The sequence below is a fragment of the Caretta caretta genome, chromosome 3 (genome assembly GCF_965140235.1).
Source record: "Caretta caretta isolate rCarCar2 chromosome 3, rCarCar1.hap1, whole genome shotgun sequence".
Lineage (NCBI taxonomy): Eukaryota > Metazoa > Chordata > Testudines > Cheloniidae > Caretta > Caretta caretta.
In genome coordinates, this window is record NC_134208.1 from 83,805,552 (window position 1) to 83,831,735 (window position 26,184).

A 26,184-nucleotide genomic window follows, 5' to 3' on the forward strand; every position below is an offset into this window, starting at 1 on the left:
TCTTTGCAATGAACTTCAGTAACAGAAACTATCAGCTTTGATCAAGGAAATGAGGGCTAATTTTCTAAAATATAAACATGGAAAGTTAAATAGTTAATTGCTTTTGAAAATCATTATTGAGTGAATGTGCTTTCATGTCAAAATCTCAACTATTTATGAGAAGTGATAAATCTGGTTTGGAACAAAACGTTTAAAAGAGGTGGAGTAGTGTCAGCAAATGGCTAATTCAGCATATTTTGCAGATCTGCAAGGTAAATAAGGATTCTGTCTGTTAGAGGCCAATCAAGCCCTGCTTCTTTAGTGTTGGGAATGTCTGTGTCAGATTATGACTAATTAGTACTCACAGCTAGAAATGCAGGAACTTTAGAGCTGAATTTCCTTGTGAAATAAAAGCTGCAAAACACCATTTTTGTAACTTGTTTTGCAAATCGTCCATATGTTAGTTTCTGTTTCAGAGTTGCTAGATTGTAAGTTAGTGATGCACTTTTGCAGCTCTGACTGCAAGGAAGGCTCTTAACAACCATTCTTTCGTAAATTGTGGTTTTTGTTTTATTTACATCTCTTTAATGTTTGGTTTTGAATACAGTAATAGCAATGCAATAAAGAAAAATCTTATTTTGTAAAGTTACACATATGAGTCAACATTGAACTGCATCTTAGTCGTTGTTAATATAACGCTATGAGAGATGTACAAAGTGCACTGACCAAAGTAGTCTAAAAATAAGATTCTGCATTATTATAAAGTATTGAGCTGTATGATCAGCATTTGTGGTAGCAGAGATGGGAGGTAGTAAACTCAGAGTGGTTCTCTGAGTTCTGACCATGAGTATAGCTATCAATCAGAATTTGTTATGATAATGTGGAAAGGTAATGTAAAATAAGAAGGCATTAAATCTAAATACAGAATCTATTATTAGAAATAACTCTGTATTCTATAAGCAAATGAACAATCAATGAGATTCAACATTACTATTAATTAACTTTATTATCATATCAACCCAAATAAATATTTTAAATAAATATTCAGATGGAATTTCCAGAGCTAAGCATTTGGTGAACAGAAAAAACTTTCAAAATCTTAAATTAAATACATATGAATATACACACTGATATACTCATTTAGTCCTCTTGATCTTTCAGTGCCACTGTGATGCTAATATTCTTCTGTCTTCACCAACAAATAAAGAGGTCAATTTAATGTTTAAAGTTGATCCAAAGTTTGGTGGGGAACAGTAATTCTGTTTCCATGCCAGCATCTGGAAAGACTTGCTTCACTAGTCTGTGTTCAGCTGTGCTCCTCAGAATTTGAAAGGATGGAATTTTTCCCTGAGAGTTAAATTTCCTTTTGTCCTGTGGTCCTCAGAGTTCCCTCCCTGAGAATTACATTCAGTAGTCACTTTACAGTAATTGTTTCTCTTGATCACACTGGCACTGGACCGATTGCACACCAGTGTCAGGTAGCAATTTTCTGTGTAAAGAAAATTTTCTGTAGGGTTCATTTGTATTATAGCCTCAGTATCCACTCTTTAAATAATAAAGGGGTCAGGAGGCTGCATGTGTGTCCATCTGTCTGTCCAGAACGGCCAATATATTATGGGCATGGGTCTGTTTGTCCAGAGTCTTCACTTACCTCTCTTACAGGGGATATAGAGAGAGACGTTTTCTTTAGACTAAAATTTAGTTGTGAGAAGTGTAGCTTTTTAATTGGGAGAGTGTGGTTTTCATTTTCTTTGCAGTACACTTGATCCAGTTCTCTCCTCCAGCTTGTCCATCCAGGATAGTTTTGTTTATTATTCATTAGTCATTGAAGTTTGTAACTTACCAGTTCTTGCCAGGATCAATTCAAGCAGGCTTTTCACCTATCCATATTTTCCTGAGAATGCTCCTTGTAACAGTCTGTGGCCGCAGCAGGTGCTGCTTATCGAAGTCCAAAGAAGCGCCTCACTCCATCTTCTGCTTCTTCTTTATTCTTGCCTTTAGCTTGCGGTAGGTTGTGACAATGGAGGTAAGGTTGAAGAACGTGAGGAGGAGGATACTAAGGCCTGAAGTGGAAGAACCTCTTGTATGAAGCTGCAAGCGGTTTTTCCAACAACATTTTGACAGACTCTTCTGCCTCAGTGATGACGTAAGAAATATCAAGGAAGGCAAAATATAATATAAGGTGATTTTTAGAAGTGGCAAAAAATATCAGTATTGGCTTTTGTATAGATTGAATCACGCGTTCGCCCTCTGACCTTTCATTTTTTGTGTTTTTAAAAAGAGCTGAATTTGAATCAAAGCCTGCTAAGTGCCCTTTTATTTTAACTACCACAGAAGCAGCTAACTTCTTCCCTTTGTTTCATGAATGCAGCAAAGTTTAGCCGTTCTAACTGATAAAGTTATAGAGCAGAGGTGGGCAAACTTTTTGGCCCGAGGGCCACATCTGTGTGGGGAAATTGTATGCAGGGCCATGAATGTTGGGCTGGGGCAGGGGGTTGGGGTGCAGGAGGGAGTGCGGTGTGTGGAAGGGGGTGTGGTGTGCAGGAAGGGGCTCAGGGCAAGGGGTCGATGTGCAGGAGGGGTGCGGCCTTGGGCTCAGGACAGGAGGTTGGGAGCTCAGGGCAGGGGTGCAGGAGGGGGTGCGGAGTACAGGAGGGGGCTTAGGGCAGGGGGTTGGGGTGCAGGAGTGGTGCGGCAAGGAGCTTAAGGCAGGGGGTTAGGGGGCTCAGAGCTGGGGTGTGGGGTGCAGGAGGAGTTCGGGGTGCGAGCTCTGGCCCGGCGCCGCTTACCTCGAGGGGCACCAGGGTGGCAGCAGCGCACAGCCCTGCCTTCCCTGGCCCCAGGGTGGATTTGATTTAAATCACTAGTCAGGAAGACTCTATTTAATCATGGATTTCTACATAAAAGTACATTCTTGTTGGTTGTTATAAACGTAATACATATTCTTCACAACTCAGAGATAGATGTAGGTTTCATTTTTAGAAAGTACACACCATACACTTTTTAAGTGATTTATTTTGAAAACTTTTCAGATTAGTTTTACAGCTATATCAGAAAATGAATGATTGTTTGGTTATTTCATTTACCAAAGGTAATTGAGGCAGATATTTATGAAGTCATTGGGAGGTGAACTATTTCCAATTCAACAGGTTAATCATTAATATTTGAAGGATTTTCTTGCGCTGCTATATTAGGAGGAGAACATCACCAGACGGACATTTAAATTGTTTTATTTAACTAAAACAACAACAACGTTATGTATTCTGGATTTTTTTCTTCAACAGCAAACATATAATATTTTAACAAAACAAGCATGTGAATTTTTGAATTTAGTTAAACATTCAAGTTTTTTAAAATCAGGTTTGTTTTTGTTAAAATTGTTTTTAACTAAAATAGTTAAATGAAATATTTTATAAAAAAAACCCAAAATTAAATCGACTGTGTCAGCCAGGTCAACATGAGAAACTTAAAATTTTGGCTTCTGCAGCTAACTCAGTCGTCTTCATCTTCATTTTGCTGTTTGTTCATAATCTGGAAAAGAAAAACAAGGTTTCCTGCTTTTTCAAGTCCCAAATGATTTCTCAATTTGGAATGAATTAGTCCAAAGGAAGAAAACATTCTTTCTACACCGGCAGAAGAAGCTACTGCTGTTAAAAGTGAGATTATCACTTCAACAGTCTCAGAATCTAAGTGCTTAAGTGACTTCCACCAGTTCACTGGTGTGACTTTCTTTAAAACATCACCAGCAAACATGTATTTCTTGAATGGTTCACCCTTAGTTCTGTAGTTTATTATACTTGTCATTATGAAGGGATGATTGCTGGATGTCCATATCATAGCCAACTCCTCTTCTTCAGCAGTTAAGGTTTGACCCTGGTACTGAGTATTGAGAATATTTGCGAGAAAATGAGCTGGAGATAGTGCTTGTCCCATTCGTTATTTTAATGCTTGTAATTTAACTCTGTCATTGCATATTTCTATTTTTAAGATCGCACTCAGTTCCTTCCAAATTTCAACAGCATCAGCAATAAAACAGCTATTTCCCTGCATTTTGTTCAAGGCTACAGAAATAGGCTTGAGGGTACTCTGCACGTGTTCAGCAATTCTCTTAAGCCCAATGTTGAGAACTTTGGCTGTGAGGGTGCCATCTATTTTTTCACGATTTTGTTCACAAACTGTCATCAGATTAGGCCAGTTCTTGACACAGTGCTCAAAACAGTCCACTACTGACTTCCATCGCACGTCTTGTGTGAGAGTTAGCTTGGTTCTTCCCACTTTTTTAGAGCAGCTGCTGCAAAGTGGTTGTTATGGAAGTATTTTGCAATTTCAACAACATTAGCCTTAATTTCTGGAACACTGAAGTCTCTGGCTAGGAGGTGCATCAAATGAGCACTGCAGTGGTATGTTATTAGCCTGGGACTCTCTTCAGTCTCTTCTAAATAATTTCTTGTCATCTTGGATACATCTGCAGCATTGTCTGTGACCAAGCTGCATGCTAGACATTTGAATTTTTTTTCACAGTTTGTTATAGCTTTTACTGCTACATCTTGTAAGTATTCTGCTATGTGTGCGCATTTCCTGATGTATCAATTGTTTCTGTAAGGTAGACATTCCCTTCTTCTGTTGTCACACAGGCACATACAATAGGATCATTGTGGACATTGCTCCACCCATCAAGACTCAGATTAACAATTTCACCCTCTAGATCCTTTGTACACTGCTCAATTTCTCTTTCATACACTTTATCCAGGAATTTGCCTGAGACATCTGCTCTGTTGGGTGTACTGTATCCTGGTCTTAATGACTGAACCATGTTAATGAAGTGTGGGTTCTCAATCATACGGAAAGGAGAGTTTGTTGCATAAACAAACAGGGCAATTTTTTCATCAGTTACCTCTTTTTGTAATCTGCTGGTTCTTATCACAAACTTATTTATGGTTGGTTTCTGGATGATGGAGATTTTTTTTTCTTTTTGCTACGGGTGATATACTGTGGCTATGTGACATACATGATGTCACTGAAACACTATCATTGGCAGATAACTCTGAAACTGTAGAAAATGATGCTAGTCTTGAAGGTGGATAGTCTTCAGAATCCTGTATGTTGAGGATGGATTCTCCTAAGCAAAATAAGTCAATGCAGTTATTTAATTATTATTACCATATTGCTTATTTAGTATTGCTCATTACATTTACTGATACTCAGTACTACTTTAAAGGTGAAATTGTAAAAGGAAGATCTGCCTATTTCAGGTATTTATTTTTTATCACAACTGCATCTAAAATTATAGTACCATAGAGTAACAACTATATTTTTTGCTCAAACATGAGAGTTCAAGAATAGTCCAGAAGGAAGACAGGCAGTCCTTAAGAAAGAAGTATGAAATAAAAGTTTACCAATCTGAAGATCCTGCATGTTCAGACATGTTCCTTTCATCATCTTCAACTCAGCTTCCTCCTGAGAAGGAACACTTCTCATGATGTTGTTTCATTTGGGCAATCAGGCCTCGCATTTCTTTGTTGCACTGATTGCATTTTGCACACATGCCTGTCTTACCCACAGGTAGAGGAACTTCATTAAAATATTCCCAAAGTGTCTCTTTTACGGCCTGCTGTCATTATAGGTTTTCCCTTCTAGTGAGAGAATGGTATGGTAGATCTCAAATCAATGAAGGCTACACTCAGAAAGACCTCAAGACTTCTGGAATATGCTGCTCAAACAGTTTCACTTTTGTTTCTACTGCCTGTCCCTCCCTTCTCACATTTATCTCCAGACTTCTTCTCCTTGTCCAGATCTATTCCACCCCCAACAATCTTCAATTCATTGAACTTTTTGAAACTTTACACTTTTAGAGAGAGGTAAAGGATTGACTCTGTGTACACAAATTTGCAGAGGGACAATAAGGTTGAGGTCTGTTATTTCTCACCTCTATATATTATTTATTTATTTAAAACATTTTTGCTGTTAACCAGCATGTTATCTCTGGAGACACAAATCCACAGTTTGAGAATTTCAAAACTAAGCATCTCTGATGGTATCTTCTAGACTGAGCACTGAGTCCCAATGGGTAGATAGAAAAATTAACCTAAATAATCTATACAGAAGCCCCTGGAACCCCATAAGATTGGGTCCCTAATCCATGAACTATTGGAACTCATTTACAAAACTTTTCTTAAACATTACATGAGTATATTGTCTCATACTATAGAATTAGAATTTATAATCCCTATTCCATGATGAGATATCTTTGAGCTATAATGTATCTTAATTAAAACTATCTTTAGATAGGTTTTTTCCTCAAAAAGCATTTTATCAAAAAAATCTGATTTTTTTTTATTTAAAAAATAATAATTGATTTTTATCCAACCTGCCTGGCCCCGCGTCACTCCTGGAAGTGGCCAGCATGTCCAGCAGTGGCTCCTGGCGGTGGGCTGGGGTAGGCGGCTCTGCCGTGCGCTGCCCTCACCTGTGGGTACCACCCCCGAAGCTCCCATTGGCTCTGGTTTCCTGTTCCCGGCCAATGGGAGCTGTGGGGGGGGCCTGCAGGCAGAGGGCAGCGCATGGAGCTCTCTGCTCCCCCCTCCCCCAGGGGCCACAGGGACATGGTGCTGGCCGTTTCCGGGAGCGGCGTGGGGCAGGGCAGGCAGGGAGCCAGTCTTAGCCCCGCTGTGCCACGGGGCTTGCAATCCCGCGGGCCGGATTGAAAGCTGTGATGTGCCGGATCCTGTAGTTTGCCCTCCGCTTTTATAGAGGGGCAAGGAGAATTTTGAAAAGAGAAATCACAAGGGTTAACTTCATACTTTACGCTTGCTTCCTCAACACTAGAGATTCTCTGTTTATGCTGTCATTTAGGGGTATAATTTGTTGAAAGCAAAGTATAGACATTGAACAGTTTATATGCAGTAATGCATACAACACTTCCAGCTGTAACTCAAAAAAGAGAGAAGCTTTCAAATTCTTTGCTTGGGTAGTTTTTGAATGTCATATGCAGTATGTGAGAAACTCATATGACAATTTTGGTTTGCTTGTGTCTTAATCCAAATCGACAGCTTTCCAAGTACATGACACATGTCATTTAAAAGCAGTTTTCAGGTTCAGTGCAGTTCCCATTTATTAGGGAGATGGGAGTGTAACAGGTAAGCTGAGTTAATGGATTAGCTTTAAGCAGTACTGTTGTTGACACTGCCTGAAAATGGATTGTATACCAAGAAGTCATTTCTAGCAAGTGCTATTCTTTCACTCTCTGATTAGAAATGAGTAACATAAATAGAATGGCGTGTATGGAAATGATTCCTGCAGGAAAGTAGCATGTAAAATCAGTAACGGCTATAAGTACTTGGGGCAAAATGTTCAAACATAATACCAGCTCCAAGAGAGGGGAGGGGGGAGAAGCATTAAGTCAAGCGTGTCTCTGTCCATCCCTGTCTGAATGCTTGAGATGTTACGGACAAATGACACCTTCCAGGCATGCAGCATTGCTATCTTCTTTTAGGACCTTCATGCAGCAGGTTTTACCTTTAGCTGTTTTTAGTAGTTGGGTACTCTTGGCTTGAGGGGGAGTTACATGAAGAAGGTCATTTAGGAGAACGCCTCCTAAATTACAAACACTATTGGTGAAGGGTAACCTATTTCTTGAGAGTGGGTTTTTTTCTTATATGCTTCTTATAGAGTAACATTAATGCTAACATTCTTAACGATAATATGATACTGACATATAGCGGCTGCCATTAAAAAGATAGTTTACACATATGTTCTCTACCGCAATAAGGATACCAGCCTTCTAGCACCCATTGCCCCGAACATGAGTGAGGGTGATCCCCCTGCCCCCAAGCTGTACAGAAAGGATAGTGGGGGTAAAGTCCCTCTGCTTGTGGTGGCAGTAGTGCTGAGTTTAATGAAACAGGTGCTGGAAGGGTTCAGGTTATGAAGTTAGCTCTGGTGGTGAGGTGAGTTGTGGGGGGTTGATGGAGGAGCAGAGAGTGTGTACTTGTTAGATGTCTTAATTTTCATTTCCTTGCTGGGTGATTTTGTTTTATGTGTATCAGTGAATTGTAGACCAGCTTTAACTGGCATACAACATTGTGGTTTTTGTATTAATATACATTTATTTTCAGCTCCTGAAAGCCTTGAGATAGGTTTACAGCATGGTAAGTATTTAACCATGTGACTCACTAATATCAAAGGAACAGTTTAAAAGTCACTTATGGTCTGGATTATTTTTACCTGCTATTGTTACAAGCAACAGCTAAGATTATTGTAAATGAAAGATATTAGAGAAAAACACTTTTTTCTCATGATTTTTTAAGTCTGTTTACTTTTGTGCACTTGACAGCACTTTGGACGTAATATGAAGTACATTGAAGTCATTTGGAGTTGACTTCAGAGGATTTGGGACTAGGCCCTTTGGGTAGAGTCGATTTCACTCTTTCCCCTTTATTGTCAGTTGCTTTCCTGTATTGTTTGTGTGGGTCTTTCACACAGCAGGGGAGAGAGAAACTCTTTAAAAATAGGACAGTAGGATTTGTAAAACCACAATTATCAGGGTGATTCAGGGTAGTCCCTGAAACTGCTTTTAAGTTTGTTTTTAAATGACTATGTTCTGAGCTGACAGTGTCTCTTTGGTGTAAATGAAGAGGGAGGGTTCTCCGAAATGTGCACAAATGGGTGTATCATGGCTAAAACCCTGCATCTCAGACATTGAGCATAGTCCTACTATTTTTCTAAGGGAGTTGGAGGAATTAATATGAAAAGAACACAAACCAACAGTGTACAATTAGAAGCAGTATTCAGTTTTTGCTTGGGAAAAAGAGAGGGTGGGGTGGAATAAGTTTAGGCATTTTGTATATAAAAGTTAGCTCACCTCAGATAATGCTACCTGTACACTAGTGCTTGAGACTCGCCCTTTCCCTAGTATAGTTTCAGTTCTGCAAAGACTTCTGTACAAGAGTAACTAAGGTACGCCCACTCTGCTCACTTCTTTTGGAGGCGTGTAGGGTACATACGTGGGTAGACCCCCTAGCACAGATATAAAGAGGAGTGTAGATGGTGAGGCTCTGCTTAGGTGAGTAGAGTAAAGATGTGCCTGAACCCTAGGGGGAAGTATCCAGGTATATACCTTACATGGCTCTCTATTCGCCCAAGCAGTGCCTCCTTGTCTACTCCGCTGCTTCCCCATTGCTGGAGCGTTTCCCCGCTGCCTCCCTGGTGGCAGAGCTTTTCACTGACACATGTAGCTACACACTGTAGTGTGGATGCAGCTTGCTTTTCACTGTGGCATATAGCTACACGTTGCCTAGATGCCACCAATGCTGGTATGCAGTCGTGTGAGTAGTGCCACTGAGCTCAATGGGATCAGGGCTTAAATGTCCAGATTTTGGAATAGGAACGCATAACTGATTCTGATCAAACCTTAGACATCGATCCTGCACCTTATTTCATGCTGGTGCGCCCCTGCACCTGTGCAATGCTCCATTGACTTCAGTTGGGCTCGGAGCAGGTGCAGGGGTCTGCCCACGCTTAGATGTGCTGAAGTAACAAATAGAGGGATCCACGTGCTCAGAATCAGTTGCAGGATCAGGGTCTAACCTTGAATACAGGAAAGGGGAGACGTTTAATGTGCACATTCCTGAAGAACTACTCTTCCTCTTCTCCATCTCACCACATACTATTGAATGCATTGTACCCCTCCTCCTCAGACACCCCAAAGTGATCTGCGTCCGTCAGGTTTGTTTCAACATATAAGTGGAACAGATTCTTGCAATTTCTTCACGTATATATCACTCCCTCTTTTGCTGTTGCTCTGTTTTGAGTAAAGGGATTGAGAGTCACAGCAGTGACTCAAGCCAAATTAGAAATAGCACTATTCTTACAGGACCAAAAATGATAGGTAATCTTTGGTATTGTCCTCACAGTATATTGTACTCTTTATTCTTGTTGTGTTTCTCCATTGACCTCTTCATCCTAACTTCACATTAAAAAAGACATTTAAATACTTGTTCTATTTATGGAGAAATATATAGGTGAAATGTAAAAATTTTCCTCACTTCTCTCTGGTGATAAAGAAAATGAAGTTTTGATTTGCATTAAATTGTATATACACATAGATATTGGAATACACCAGGGAACAGACATTGATAAAATGTTCAAGCCCTGATAATGGCTTGAATGTTCGGCACCCACCACACTCGCTGTGGCCTGTAGCAAAGATAGAAGTCCACATACTGTTAAGGATGTAGTTTTATTAAAATGTCTACCTTTTTGCTTTCAAAAAGTGAGAGCTGATCCAAGAAGTTTTTTCACATTTTGAAAAGCTTGGTTAGGGGAAAAAATTAATCATTTAAAGATCTATATACTCACACATGCTCAGGAATGGGTTAACTAAATGATTGAGTTAAAAAAGACACAATTAGGAGTAAGGTAGTTCCTTTGTTCCTACAGTTCATGAACCTGCATAGAGCTCTGTGTTGGATAAGGGGCAGTTAGAATTAACTGTCTTTTTTTAACTTGTCTATTAAGATTAATAGATTTTTAGAGTCAGTAATAACCATGTGACCATCAAATCTGACCTGCATTAAACAAGCTATAGAATTTCACCCAGTAATTCCTGTATTGAGCCAGTAACTTTTAGAAATGGAACATTCTTTTTAGAAAAGACAAAGATTTTATTTAAAAGTAGTTTAATTAGAAAATGGGTGACATTTTAGCTAGATATCATTTTTTTCATGGATGAATTTCCACCACCTCCATGTCCCCCAGCCTGCCCAAATTTAGTCTATTTACATACAAAGCATTTGGATCAGATACTAAGTACAGTAGTAGCTCAGTGTTACCATTTAACATAACTTAGAAATGAAGCAAATTGAATAGGCACTTTTAAAATGTTTTAACACAAATCCAAAAATATGTGCAGTATTGTCTGCAAATAGAAGCTTTAAGTTACTTTGATATTTAACTCCCTGCAGTTCACAAACAGGACAGAACAGCTTTTTCAGTGTGCTGCAGCAGGTTAAAAGTGCAACCTGAATTGCATACCTTCAACTGTCATTTGTACAATTGCATCTTGCCTCTGCCAGCGGAATAATAAAGCAGTGTTTCATATGATTTGTCTCCTTCGGCAACTCTTTATAGGGAACTTTCTGAAGCTGCAGTGATTCATTTGAACTCCATTCCAAGCATTTAAAGTGTCAAAGAATAGGAATGCGACCTAAATTCTGGTCTCATTTTATGTAAAGAATTGATTAGTCTCATTTCATGAATGTTAATCAACCCATTTGTGTTCAGGTATTAAGATATATCTGACATAATGTCTTTTTATATAGAGAGTGAATTCAATTGACCTTTGCCTCTCCCTCTTCATTTCTGTAACAAGAACAGGAGTACTTGTGGCACCTTAGAGACTAACAAATTTATTTACCACAGCCTAGACCAATCCAAACAAGCGGTCCATTTCCTGGACACTGCTGTGCTAATAAGCGATGGTCACATAAACACCACCCTATGTCGGAAACCTACTGACCGCTATACTTACCTACATGCCTCCAGCTTCCATCCAGGACACACCACACGATCCACTGTCTACAGCCAAGCTCTAAGATACAACCATGTTTGCTCCGATCCCTCAGACAGAGAGAAACACCTACAAGATCTCTATCAAGAAAAGGAGTACTTGTGGCACCTTAGAGACTAACCAATTTATTTGAGCATGAGCTTTCGTGAGCTACAGCTCACTTCATCACTCTATCAAGCATTCTTAAAACTACAGTACCTACCTGCTGAAGTGAAAAAACAGACTGACAGAGCCAGAAGAATACCCAGAAGTCACCTACTACAAGACAGGCCCAACAAAGACAGTAACAGAATGCAACTAGCCATCACCTACAGCCCCCAACCTCTCCAGCGCATCATCAAAGATCTACAACCTATCCTGAAAAATGATCCCTCACTCTCACAGATCTTGGGAGACAGACCAGTCCTCGCTTACAGAGAGCCCCCCAACGTGAAGCAAATACTCTCCAGCAACCACACAACAAAAACACTAACCCAGGAACCTATCTTTGCAACAAAGCCCGATGCGAACTCTGTCCACATATTTATTTAAGTGACACCATCATAGAACCTAATCATTTTAGCCATGCCATCAGAGGCTCGTTCACCTTCACATCTACCAATGTGATATATGCCATCATGTGCCAGCAATGCCCCTCCGCCTTGTACATTGGCCAAACCGGACAGTGTCTACGCAAAAGAATAAATGGACACAAATCTGACATTAGGAATCATAACATTCAAAAACTGGTAGGAGAACACTTCAACCTCTCTGGCAACTCAGTAAAAGACTTAAGGGTGGCAACTTTGCAACAGAAAAGCTTCAAAAACAGACTACAAGGAGAAACTGCTGAGCTTGAATTAATATGCAAACTAGATACCATTAGCTTGGGTTTGAGTAGAGAGTGGGAGTGGCTGGGTCATTACACACATTGAATCTATTTCCCCATGTTAAGTATCCTCACACCTTTTTGTTAACTGTCTAAATGGGCCATCTTGATTATCACTACAAAAGTTTTTTTCTCCTGCTGATAATAGCTCATCTTAACTAATTAGTCTCTTACAGTTTGTATGGCAACTTCCACCTTCTCTGTATGTGTGTGTGTGTATATATCTATATCTATATCTTCTTATTATATGTTCCATTCTATGCATCCAATGAAATGGGCTGTAGCCCATGACAGCTCATGCTCTAATACAGTGTTTCCCAAACTTGGGACACCGCTTGTTTGGGGAAAGCCCCTGGCGGGCTGGGCCGGTTTGTTTACCTGCCACGTCCACAGGTTCGGCTGATCACGGCTTCCACTGGCCGCGGTTCGCTGTGCCCAGCCAATGGGGGCTGCGGGAAGCGGCGGCCAGTACGTCCCTTGGCCCCGCGCTAATTTTGGGAAACACTGCTCTAATAAATTTGTTAGTCTCTAAGGTGCCGTAAGTACTCCTGTTCTTTTTGCGGATACAAACTAACACAGCTGTTACTCTGAAACATTTCTGTAACAGTTTGTTATTGGAGTACCTCACACAGCCTATTCACTGAGAGGTTAATACCTCCTGATTATGGCTAAAGGCAAGACCCACGTAAGCATATGTTGCATGTTGCCTTATCTGAAATTGTGAGGGTGTGATTAATGTCTTTAAAAATTTTAATTTGGCGTGTCTTTCTCTTAAGTGGGGTTGCAAAGCCTGACAAATGACTGCTAGATACACACACCTGGGAAGTGGCACCAACTTCCTTAAACAGTGTACTGTGTCTCTGACTGATGTGCTCAAGAGAAGGAAAGAATTCTCAAGCTGGGTTAAAGTTGGAACACATTTTAAATCTTATTTTTGCAGATGTGTATTTTCATATCTTACCCCCTTGGCCGTCCATTTGGTCTCTGAGGTGCCCTCTCCTGTGCCCAGCTCCTGCTACACATCTCCTCCGTTGGGGCTTGTGGGATAGGCAGATAAGCAATAGAGGAGCATATAGGGACCAGAGCAGGGAGTAGAATCCTTCCCACATTTTCAAGGTTATTAGGTCAGAAGACAGATCTACCTCAGACTCTTACCTTTTTGAAATTGAAGTGTATATTTACTTTAGCAAATAATTCATGCTTCAAGTATTAAAATTAACAAATAAGATGATATGTGACTGTCTTGAAAATGTACTGCCAGGTACATAAGCTAGTTGATCTAACACAGCGGTTCTCAAATTGTGGGTCGGGCCCCCAAAGTGGGTCGTGACTCCATTTTAATGGAGTCGCCAGAGCTGGTGTTAGACTTGCTGGGGCTTGCTGGGGCCTAGGGCCGAAGTTGAAACCCGAGACCCACTGCCTGGGGCTGAAGCCAAAGCCTGATGGCTTCAGCTCTGGGTGGCAGGGCTCAGGTTACAGGCCCTTGGGCTTCAGCTTTGGCCCCCCCAGCCCGGGGCAATGGGGCTCAGGCAGGCTCAGGCTTCAGTCTCCCCTCCTGGGGTCATACAGTAATTTTTGTTGTCAGAAGGGGGTCGTGGTGCAATGAAGTTTGAGAACGCCTAATATAACAGATATTCACACTGGGGAGACAGCATGGGCCAGTGAATAAATCATCAAATTAAGAAACATAGGTTCAGTTGCTAGCTCTTCCACTGACCTGCTGTCATTTCATTGGGCAAGTCATTTCACCTCTCTGTACCTCAGTCTCCCCATCTGCAAAAGAGGCACAGTGACACTTCACTTAATCTGCTTTGAGATCTATAGGTGAAAAGCACTGTATAGCAACTACGTCTTGTATTGCCATTCTATGTTCCTTTTTTAGCTTCTAGGAATAATAATAATAAATGCTAATAAATGCTGCACACGTACCAGGATGGGAAACTAGGAAACGGCACTGGTGGTTTATTAGTCTGACAGTTTCACAATGCCATCTTTATTAATTTGACTAAGGAAGCAAGTTTTGGTTGGGAAAGTAAATAAAAATGCATCCTTGAACTCTAGAAGGTGAAACAAGATCGTTGTCAAGATAAGTCGGTTTATTGTTGGCCACATAACCTTGATCATGTACTTTAACTTCAAAATAAAGTGTTTTATTTACCTGACATGATTAGTTTCGAAAGGAAAAGTGTGAAGCATTAACATCTGGCCAATTTCCCTGGGATATAGACGTTCTCTTTACAGCTCCGTAAATTTATGTTGTTCCTTTTTATCACTCCAATGATGTTGAAACCAATTAGATTAGAAGCCACATTTATGGCCTGATAACCAGAATTCCAAGTAATTATTTATCTTGGAAAGCTCCAATGATTTGTTTTTAGTTGTAACAATTCTGTAAATTTTTATATTAGGCAGCCAAATGTTGTTGGCTTAGAATACATGTGTCCTCAGAACTGCTGTTTTTAACTTTTGGATTTTGGAGCAGAAGTTGTGTCCTGTATAAAAGGCAAAGCTTTTTTTAACAGGTTCAGACAAAGACCAGACTGGTTATTTCATCACATAATATACATACTCAGCAGCTGATTTTGTTGGTTCCATGGTTACAACAACAAAACCAAAAAATATGCGTGTAGCCAGCTTGCATTTTTGTTGTTGAAGGTGGAGGATCTTCCATAAAATGAGCTTTAATGGACAAGCAAGAAAAGATGAATTCCTGTACTTGTGCAATTGGAGTTTATGAAATCGGACTGGAAAAATACACAGGATAATTGGGCACATCCTGTACTTAATGAATCACCAAGCTAGTGCAATAAACATTACTGCATTCAAGTATTGAGACCTGTATCCCTGCTCTGCTGAAAATGCTGGGGATAGGTTAGGAAAACGAATGCACTGAAACTTTAGCTACCTGCACTGTGTGCTGTGAACGTTGGTTTTCTTTTGTATGTTTAATATTTGGGGGGGGGGTAATTTTGGATGTATAGACTTATGACTTAGGCACCAATCTAATCATGTCTTCCTTAGATCAGGTTAGACCAGGCCAGTGGAACTTGTGAAACAAATAGCATCTGTGTCAGTCCATTTGTAAAAGACTGCTGTGATAAAACATACGGTTCCTGTACATGAAAATATAAATTCCAGTTACACAACATACTTGTTAAAAGAACAATCTATTGTTCCCAAAAGTAAAAATATAAAATACGTACATCTAATGGAACTTCGGTGTTGTTTGTCTGTTAAAGGAATAAACTTGTGAATACATTTAAGAAGTTATTGGATTTATAAACAGCATGTTTTCTCTGTTATTTAAGAGAGATAGAAACCATTACGAAGCTAAAAACAACTCCAGACAAAATCTGCTCTTGGATCCACGTGTGGCTCCTGCAAAGTCAGAGTGGGTTATGTATGCACATTGACGTAATAGGTGTGTATATAACATTGAGGGACAGAATCTGTCCTGACCATGAGGTTTGATCTGCAGTCCAGTTGCTGGGATGGAAGTTTGCATCTCAGGCAATCTCTGCCTTCCAGCTGTTGCCAAACCAGTAGAGATGTTGACTTGCCTTGAAGAAATTCACAACCAATCCTCAGCCAGATAGTCAAGATGGCCTGATTTGGAAGGCTATTGGTTAAGAACAAAAGGGATAACTCTGGGATTCCCTCCATTTGCCTTTCTCACCAGAATCTTAATAGTCTTTTTAAAGAGAAACTTTGGGTGTCTTTTGTTGGCAAGTACCATTTCTGTGCCAGCCATATTCATTCCTATGCTCTGTGCAAGAGGAGGAGATAAGTTTCAGAGAGGATGCAAGTTATGATGTTGAGGGGGGTTGCACCCTTACAGTGAAATCCTGGCTCCATTGAAGTTAATGGCAAGACTCCCTTGCAAGACCAGGATTTTACCCTAATGTCTGGTATCAAGCAGCATTAAAGTCCTGGAGAATCTTTTCTGTCACAGTTCTGCTATAAGCAGGGAATGGAAGTCAGGAATGTAAGAGTGGGTTGAAAAAATCCCACAGCCTTTACTTGGACAAACCAAACATGCTTAGGTACTTCCTAATCATTAAGACAGAACAGTGCTTGTGGAATTTCTTGTTGTTTAATCTTTGTTCCCTTTTTTGTTAAAAGATTGATATTATTTTGTATTAGTTGGCTTTCCTTGGGGAGAAGGGAAGTGGACTAGACCAGCAGAGAATTCCATGCTGGTCTTGTCGCCAAAGACAGAACTCCCTCCCAAACAAATAATGCTTGTAGGACAGAACATTAAATCTGGGGATAAAATCAATTTGCTGCACTCCTTAATTCAACACAAATGCATCAGCAGTACAGTAAGTGACTCATTTTGCAGTGATCTTTGAGTGGTGAAACTCTTACGTGCAACGTCTCCTATTCAGGCATTTTGTTTTCTAATTCTCCACTCCTCATTCCCAGAAACATGAATAATGCATCTTTTAGTGGAGAGATGGAAATGTTCCCTGAGACACAACATGAGGGGTAGAGCATTCTGTAAATTGAGTGCTGAGTATAGCATTAGGGATAGGGGAAATAATTCGCTTGAACTGTTGCTCACCCGGCAAATTAAACCCAAAAGTTTTGATCAAGGTCAGATAAGGTCACTCCCTCTTTTTGACTTCCATTGGAGCCCCAAGTCCCTTCTCCTCTGTAATCTACTCTGTTCTCATTTCCCTGCCTTTGAAAGACCCTTTTATAGAGCTCCGCAGCTCTAGAGGTTCCCTAAGCTGGGGTCTGGACATGACAGAATTAAAGTCTAACTTGCTCTGGAATACATAACATGTTCTGAGGTGCATTAATCTGGAGCATGTGAAAATTACGTTTTGGGAATCTTGGAAAACAACATTTACCAAAAATCTAAGGGGAAGTGGCCAGCATCTCTAAACCAGGTAAAAATCAGGGCTTGATTCAGAGCCTGTTTTAGTCAATGGAAAGCCAGCCATTGACTTTATTGGGCTTTGGATCAGGCTTCAGGTGAGGAAGGTGGTGTTTTTGGGGTGGAGAAGGGGTGCAGTTAAACTTGGCCTAAGGCTCAGGCCCTGTGACTAAGTGGAAAGAGAAAACTACCTTTCTACCCTTAAGTTGATTTGCATTCAGACTGAAATATGAATCAGACCTGATCTTCATTTTCATAAAATTCAGTGAGGAAAATCCCATTTTTGAGTGTCTTTCTATTGTATACAGACCCAAATATAAAGCACTGCTATAACACAAAGTATGTGTGGTGCAAATGTGACTCATGTATTTTATTAATATAAATGTAATGTAATTAATCTCCTATCCATATGGCAGGTGGTGTTTTCATTAGGAAGAGAATAATCTGAGCTATAGGCTCAATGGAAGGGGGATGGGGATGGAGGAGATTCAGGTCATCTGCTATGCGTCCATAAATAGAAGCTAACAAGGGAGTCCTTTCTCCCCTTGCATACAAAAACCTGTAAATCTGTTGCCTTTATTTTTCCATGAACAGATTATTCTTGAGTTTGGGATCTCGTGTATTAATTAAACCTTTCTTGGAATCATGCAGTATAACTCCTCATTTGTGGTGGTGGGTGAAGGGGCAGTTTGGGGGGGGGGAAATAGATTTTATGTAAGAGAATGAAAATTTAAACCAATATGGACAGGGAGATGAGATTAATACCAAATTTTCAAAGTTGTTTATACCCACAGATAAAGTATTATCTGAACAAAAGCATAGATTATTTAGGGCTTTATACTCACTTCCAAGATCTTTATTTTTTAAAAATAAATTTGTGTCAGAAAGAAATTCAGTTTTATGTATACGAGTGGGATCGATATTTTCTAAACTAAATCTGATTGCTCTTTGTCCCTTTGTGTGGCATCTTCTGTTCCTGGGCAAAGTGTTCTGTGTCCACATGGAAATAAGAGAATGATTTCCTCTTTCCATGTCCTACCAAGGCTTTTCTTGGCATAAACAGATATCAAAAGTACTAGCTTGAGCTGTGCCCTGGAAAGATACAAATGTTCTGGCCCAGTTCCAGGAATGTTCAAATGAGGATTAGGTTTTATATATTATCTGGTAATGTTCAGGACAACCTATCAGGGTTGCCAGGACAGGAGAGTGTTCACTTAGTAAAGATTGCAAGAAAACAAGTAAACACACAAAGTTATTTTTTTAAAAGTTTTGTAGGGGTTGATTGGAGCAGTATACACTCTCTTGAAATTGCATTATCCATGCATTCATGTACCATTGACACTGAAGTACAGAAGCCTAGAGTTTGTGTGGCAGTTCTGTAAAGGAGCGGTTTGTAGTTACACAAGCTTTTTTTACTCTCAGAAAAATTTTCACCAGGTAAACTGCAGGTCAGACGAGAGAGAAGTTAAATTGCTGTTCATCCAGAGCACAGTGCAGGAGGGTCCAGAGTATAGTGTTTTAACTTATTTCTGAAAATGCACTATGACAAAATAGTTAACAGATGATATGTTTGGTGGTCACCTTTGGGAAGACCTACTATTGTGAAACCACAGTAGGAGAGGCAGTCCCTTCAAAAACAATTGGGGAGCCTAGAGCCCAACCAGTGCCATTGTGTCTATAAATACTACTTCCATGTCTGGAATCATTTTATTCCTGCCAGTTAAAGGTGCTTTCCTCCTTCCCCCGTATAGTAGTAACATTTGAAAGGGAGCATTTAACTGGTATATTCAGTTATTTGGTATTGGGAACTGATGAAACCAGGAGATAATACATAAAGTGTCCCGGGGAAATGGTTGAGTAGAATTTTGCAAGACTGTAATAACGCATGTTTGAGCCTTTTATAGACTTGTGCTTTGCTTTCAATTTAATCATGTGATTTATCCTCCTAACTTGCTCAGGTGTTATCCTGAAGAGCTAACTGTTCAATTCAGTGCAACATTCCTGACCCTCTGCCTCCTTTAGCCCACTCTGCTTAGTAGGAACTAACTGTACTTTGATAGGTGTTTATGCTTTAAATGTTATATATTTTTATTATTGTAAACAACAATCTGCTTCTCTGAATTAACCATGCCAAGGGTCTTGTGCGTGTGTCATGTAGGTCAATAGACTTGTCAAAGACACTATTGTAAATTCTGTCACTAAATCAATTGATTTTAATTTTAAAAAATACATGTTGCTCTTCAGAAGAAACACACTCGGTCATGTAGACATGATCCCAATGCAAGAGAAATGCCTGAGAGCTCTTTGTTCTACCTACATTGGCCATTAATCTTCGCTGATAAGTTTTTGCTTTGTTGGTGATCAGATGGATTAAAATCCTCTGCAGAATCAAGGAGATTTTTATTGTTAAAACACTCTCAGTGTAGTCTGGTTTTCTGCAAAAACAATAACAGCAGAAAACTTAACAGGTAGCTAATGCAACAGGTGACAGTTATCCTCTTTTACAGATCCCTCCATTTCTTTCCCACCTCAGCCCTACAGAAATATACAGAAGCCCCTGATATGATGGCAAAAGCAAGACACACATTTTTGTTCACCATTGTAATTCCCTAATGGCTGTATTCTTAGATGACATAATCACTTAGTGCATGCCCCGTCTCAAGGATAAGCAGACATAATTCATGGCAGGCAAGTCATTCATCCTTTGAGATAACTAGCAACTACACACCATAGGGAACAGGGAGATAAAGATACTATACATCAGCAACAGTAGTTCAAGGTTTCAACCTCTCCACCTCCTTCCATGACCCCAGCAGTTGTCTGCAGTTGATTATTCAGCCATTTTCATTCTTCGCAGTGAATGCACTGGTAGCAGCGTGTAGAAGCAAATGCATTTTCAGTTTTGGCTATGCGTTCCAGCATTGTATCAGTGAATCTGTATCTGAAAGTATGTATCCCTGGATAGTTGAGAGATTTCGTGTCCCCTCCCTGTACCCATCCCCAATAGCTACAGTTCATAAACTGAAATCGACATCTGGAGATGCCCTGTGCTAAAAAAATGAAGAAGACAAGTGATAGGCTCAGCTAATGTTTTGTGATGACTAAGCCTAAATGAATCATTTTTATCTTCTCTACACACAAGAGCAACAAAAGAAAGAGCAAGGGCAGGGCTTTCTTATGGGATGTGAGATTGCCGTGGCATGATTCACAATTTGTGTTGTAGCTTTTATATGTGGGGGCTTCTTTGGAGTTATTTTTTTCTTGTTTATGGTTTAATTTCTAGGGCTATTTTGCTTTGATTCAGCAACTCTAGATAGTACCTATTGTACTACTGTAACTGGTAGTCAGGATTGGGAAGTCAAATGATGGTGATGATAAAAGCAAATATCTTGCAGTCTCAGAAGGGAGTAGGAAGAGACGGAAGCATTAGTCCTGTTATGCTTGTGTTTGACATTGATGTCCCTCTCTGCACTTGTGTTATTCTGTTATCTTCAGAACTGTATTTCTGAAGAGAAACATTAAACAACTGCCAAGTAGAAATCAAAATAGTTTCACATAGTGTTCTCCATTTTAAAAAACCCAACCTGTTTAGATGAGCAAGACATTTTGTTTGAACATCCCAAACAAGAATTCTTATTACAAACAAATTAAAGGGATCTTTTGCCTTTAATAGCTTCTTGGCCCATATGGAGAACATCTAAGAAGAGACTGGAGAATGGAGGTCATGGGACTGATATAATGTCTCTCAATATGTAGGAGCATATTGTGTGTACATTTTCATACCCTCCTGCATGATGTACGTGAAACATAAATTATGCCCTGAAGGATACTTCACAGCTTTCTCTCTTTCAAAATTTATAAGCATTGAATTTTTACTTCTAAGGTTAATTCTCATTAAATTTCACTGTGTTATGTTTCAAATGTGGTATCGCAAAAAGAAGTGTTGGCAAGATTTTAAGAGTTTGACTGTTTTCATTTTAGTTATTATTTTCAATCGGTTTCTGTTTCATATGTGCAAGATCCCAGTAAAAATTCATTTGTATTGACATCTTGCTGTCTGTTTTATATACAGAGGGATGCCAACTAATGCACCTAATGCTTATAATCTTTTTCTTCTTTTCCAATCTCTCATTTTAATGTAAGGCATTCACATCTCAGGCTTTCTTTAAAATAAAGGCTTTCTGTCCTTTGACGTAGGAGCCTCCAGTATTTCAAGTGGCCCAATGGAGGTAACAGGGCATGAACTTTAGGCATCATTCTCAAGTAAAGATGCCAGCTTTAACAGCCATTAAAGAAGGAATTTAGGAGAGGGAGAGCGTTTTTTATTTTATTTTAAAGAGTATTACAGGTGGAAGAATGGGAATTGAAAAGTATGTGGTATTGTATGTTACCAGATTTTGCAAATGTATTCACATTCTTGACTGATAGCCTATTCCATCAAATTCCCTTTGAGATGCTCTTAGTGTCTTTTAATTGCATCATTTTGTATTATTAGAAGCAGTATTTGAAAGCCTCCTAATTGGCCTCCTGTGTTTAACAAATGTCAGAAAACTTAAGCATGTCATTCCTGTAATATTTAATAATCTGAAAAATATGAGTCCATCCCAGAGCCTTTAATATTATTAATGTATATTGAGAACTGTGGATGATGCCCTCTCTTGCAAAGGAACAAGACTTTTGGGCTTGCTTCATTCTTCTTCTGATTCTCCCCCTTCTGTAGTCTGTACCATTTAGTTCACTTCAAAATGTTACTCTCCTTGCAACTTGTAATTGCAATAAGCACATTCGATGATGCAGAAATAACCTATCTTGTGCACAGTTTAGCTGACTCTGGATTTTGCATGCAGGAAGTACTGCATGCGAACTTCAATCATTCTTGGCTTACAAAAGCCTGATAAGTTAAGAAACTTGGCAAGTGAGACACACTGGAGGCAAGTACAGTTCAAGGTAAGAAAGGAGGATAGGACAGTTTACCATGTGACTGGGTAATAAATGTGGAAGGTGAGTGTATATATAGTATGGCACCTTAAATGGAAATCTATTAGAAAAATCATGAAGGAGCAAAATGGGCTTTCTCAAAAATTGTTAAAATGCTGGAGGTTCTTCCTAAAGGTGCTATTAATACTCAGTTGAGACACCCTGCTGGAGTGCCCTGTAGACTCATCCAGTTAACTCACAATGCTGCTGAGTTTTGCCTTATGTATTCTAGAATGAAAGACAGATCATCTGAGGGACAGTATCATAAACTTTGTGCACAGCACTGGACAATGCAATGTATCATTCAGCATCTTCTACACAGGATCTGTACTGGTACTTTAGATGCACATATTGGTAGGTAACATTTTATTTTGCTGTGTTTTTAATGTTATCATTAAGTGTGTAATGGAAGTGTGCAACAGGGCAGAGGGATTTTTTTTATTTTGACTTCAATGCAGTTAAACTTGGGGCTGGGCAAAAATTGTCAATCAGAACTTTTTATTCAGCAAAAAAATAAATAAATGCAGATTTGGCATCACAAAATGTTTCCTAAATTCATCTCAATTTCACCAGATTGTTCACTTGGGAACAAGTCCTTTTAAAATCCCCCCCCAAATCAAAATATTTGATTTTGACATTTTTGAAAGGAAACATTTCAGTTGTTTTGATTCAAAATTTCTTAGAACCATAGAAATGCAGAGCTGGAAGGGACCTTGAGCCCAGCCCCCTGCTCTGAGGCAGGACCAAGTAAACCTAGGCTATCCCTGACAGGAGTTTGTCCAACCTGTTCTTAAAAACCTGTAGTGATGGGGATTCCTGGGAAACCTGTTCCAGAATTTAACAGCGCTTACAGTAGGAAAAAGTTTTCCAAATATCTAACTTAAATCTCTCTTGCTGCAGATTAAGTTAATTGTCCCACCGTCAGTGGATATGGAGAACAATTAATCACTACCCTTTTAATAACAGCCCTTAACATATTTGAAAAATGGTTTCAGGTTCCCCCCTCAGGTTTCTTTTCTCAAGACTAAACATGACCAGTTTTTTTAACCTTTCCTCAAAGGCCTTTTATCATTTTTGTTGCTCTCCTTTGGACTTTCTCCAGTGTATTCACATCTTTCGTGAAGTGTGGTGCCCAGAATTGGACACACTACTCCAGCTGATGTCTCACCAATGCCAAGTAGAGTGGAACATTTACCTCTTGTGTCTTATCATACTTCTGTTAATACACCTGAGCCTCCACATCCTAGTCAGTTATTCTCCATTTTATAGTTGGGCATTTGATTTTTCCTTCCTAAATGTAGTACTCTGACTTACCTTTATTGAGTATCATCTCGTTGATTTCAGGCCAATTTTCCAATTTCTGAGGTTCATTTGGATTTCTAATCCTGTCTTCCAAAATGCTTGCAACTCCATGTAGCTTGGTGTCACCCACAAATTTTACAAGCTGTACCGTCCACTCCGTTATCCAAGTCACTAATTAAAATATTGAATAGTACCACACCCAAGACCTACCCCTGTGTGACTCCACTAAGTGCATCCTCTCGCTTTGACAGCAAACCATTGATAACTACACTTCGAGTATTCCCATTTGACCAGTTGTGCGCCCACCTTCATAGTATTTTCATAAACTCATAGACTTCAAGCTCAGAAGGGACTATTGTGATCATCTAGTACCTCGTGAACATTGCAGGCCACAGAACCTGATCCACTCCTGAGATAGACTCCTAATCTCTGGCTGAGTTACTGAAGTCCTCATCTAGACCACATTTCCCTAATTTTCTTATAAATTCATGTGGGACTATGTCAAAGACTTTATTAAAATCAACTATATCACATCTACAGCTTCCGCCTGTGTCTGCTACACCAGTAACCCTGTCAAAGAAGAAAATTAGGTTGGTTTGATTAATAGATTTCCATCCAAGAAGTGAACATTGTGATAATCTAATCTGATCTCCTATATAATACAGGCCATAAAACTTCCCCAAAATAATTCTTACAGTAGATCTTTTAGAATAATATCCAATAGTGACATAAAAATTGTCAGTGATGGAGAATCCATCATGACCCTTGGTAAATTGTTCTAATGGTTAATCTCACTGTCAAAAATGTATGCTTTATTTCTAATCTGAGTTTGTCTAGCTTCAACTTCCAGCCAATGGATCATGTTGTACCTTTCTCTGCTAGATTAAAGAGCCCATTATTAAATATTTGTTCCCTACATCGGTACTTACAGATACTCATCAAATCACCCCTTAATCTTCTCTTTGTTAAACTAAATAGATTGAGCTCCTTGAGTCTATAAAGCAGGTTTTCTAATCCTTTAATCAGTGTAGGTGTTCTTTTCTAAACCCTCTCCAGTTTGTCCGCGTCCATCTTGAATTGTGCATACTAGAACTGGACACAGTATTCCAGCAGCAGTTGCAACAGTGCCAAATATAAAGTTAAAATAACCTCTCTACTCCTACTTGAGATTCCCGTTTATGCATCCCAGGATCGCATTAGCTCTTTTGGCCACAGCATCACACTGGGAGCTCAGGTTCAGCTGATTGTCCAACCCAAATCTTTTTCAGAGTCAGTGCTTCCCAGGACAGAATCCCCCCATCCCGTAAGTGTGAACTACTTCCTTTGTTTTTAGATACACACATTTACATTTAGCTGTATTAAAACACATATTGTTTGCTTGTGTTCAGCTTACCAAGCGATCCAGATCGCTCTGAATCAGTGACCTGTACTCTTCATTATTTACCACTCATCCAATTTTTGAGTCATCTGCAAACTTTATCAGTTATGATTTTTATGTTTTCTTTCAGGTCATAGATAAAGATGTTAAATAGCGTTGGTCCAAGAACCATCCCTCAGGGAACCCACTGGAAACAAACTTGCTTGATGATAATTCCCATTTACAGTAACATTTTGAGAACTATCACTTAGCCAGTTGTTAATCCATTTACTGTGTGCTATGTTAACTTTATATTGTTCTAGGATTTTAATCAAAATGTCATATGGTGGCAAGTTAAATGCCTTACCTAAGTCTAAATATAATATGTTAACACTGGTATCTTTATCAGCCAAACTTGATATCTTCTTTTGGTGAGATTACAAATTAGTTAGGTAGGCTCTATTTTCCATAAACCCCATTGATTAGAATTAATTACATAAGTCTCCTTGTAGACTTTACCAAGTTACTCCAATATCAGCTGATCCATTATCTTACTTGGATTGATAGAATGATTTGTTCTTGACAAATCCATGCTGGCTATTTCTTTTAACCTTATTATCCTCTAGGTGCTTACAAATTGATTATTTAATAATTTGTGTGAGTAGCTTTTCAGATATCAAAGTTAGGCAGGCTGATCTGTAATTCCCCAGGTCCTCTTTGTTTTTTTTAGATATGTATTATGTTTGCGCTTTTAAAGATATGTATTATGTTTGCGCTTCACCAGTCCTCTGGGACCACACCCGTCCTCTATGAGTTCTCAAAGATAATTGGTAACGGTTCCAAGATAACTTAAGGAACTAGTTTAAACACGCTAGAGTGAATTTCATCAGGCCCTGCTGTCTTGCGTACATCTCACTTGTCTAAATATTCTGTAACCCGATCTTTCCCTATTTTGGCTTGTGTTTCTTCCCCTTGTTAATATTAATTGTGTTAAGTTCTGGACACAATATACCCTTTTAGTGAAGACTGAAGCAAAATAGGTCTTAAACTCCTCAGCCTTTTTGTAGTCATCTGTTATTAGATCTCCTTCCCTGCTTAGTAGAGGATATGCACTTTCCTTTGTTGTTGTCTTGGTCCTAATGCATTTATAAAACCTCTTTTTATAGCCTTTTATGTCCTTTGCTAGTACAACTCATTTTATGCCTCAGCATTTCTGATTTTGTCCCTACATACTTGTGCTATTCTTTTACAAT

The 26,184-nt window shown here is 39.3% G+C and overlaps 1 protein-coding gene across 5 annotated transcripts in view; it reads left to right on the forward strand.

The window, feature by feature from the left end:
* FOXO3 (forkhead box O3) overlaps nucleotides 1–26,184 on the forward strand; it is a 156,112-nt gene that overhangs the window by 52,259 nt on the left and 77,669 nt on the right. Inside the window, exon 1 of one of the 5 annotated variants that reach the window (XM_075126627.1) lies at nucleotides 22,527–22,626. The exons of the other annotated variants lie outside the window; for them this stretch is intronic. Within the exon in view, the coding sequence (XP_074982728.1) occupies nucleotides 22,615–22,626 (12 nt within the window). The 5' untranslated portion in view covers nucleotides 22,527–22,614. Of the gene's footprint in view, nucleotides 1–22,526; nucleotides 22,627–26,184 lie in introns of those variants that run through there. 5 annotated transcript variants of the gene reach the window in all.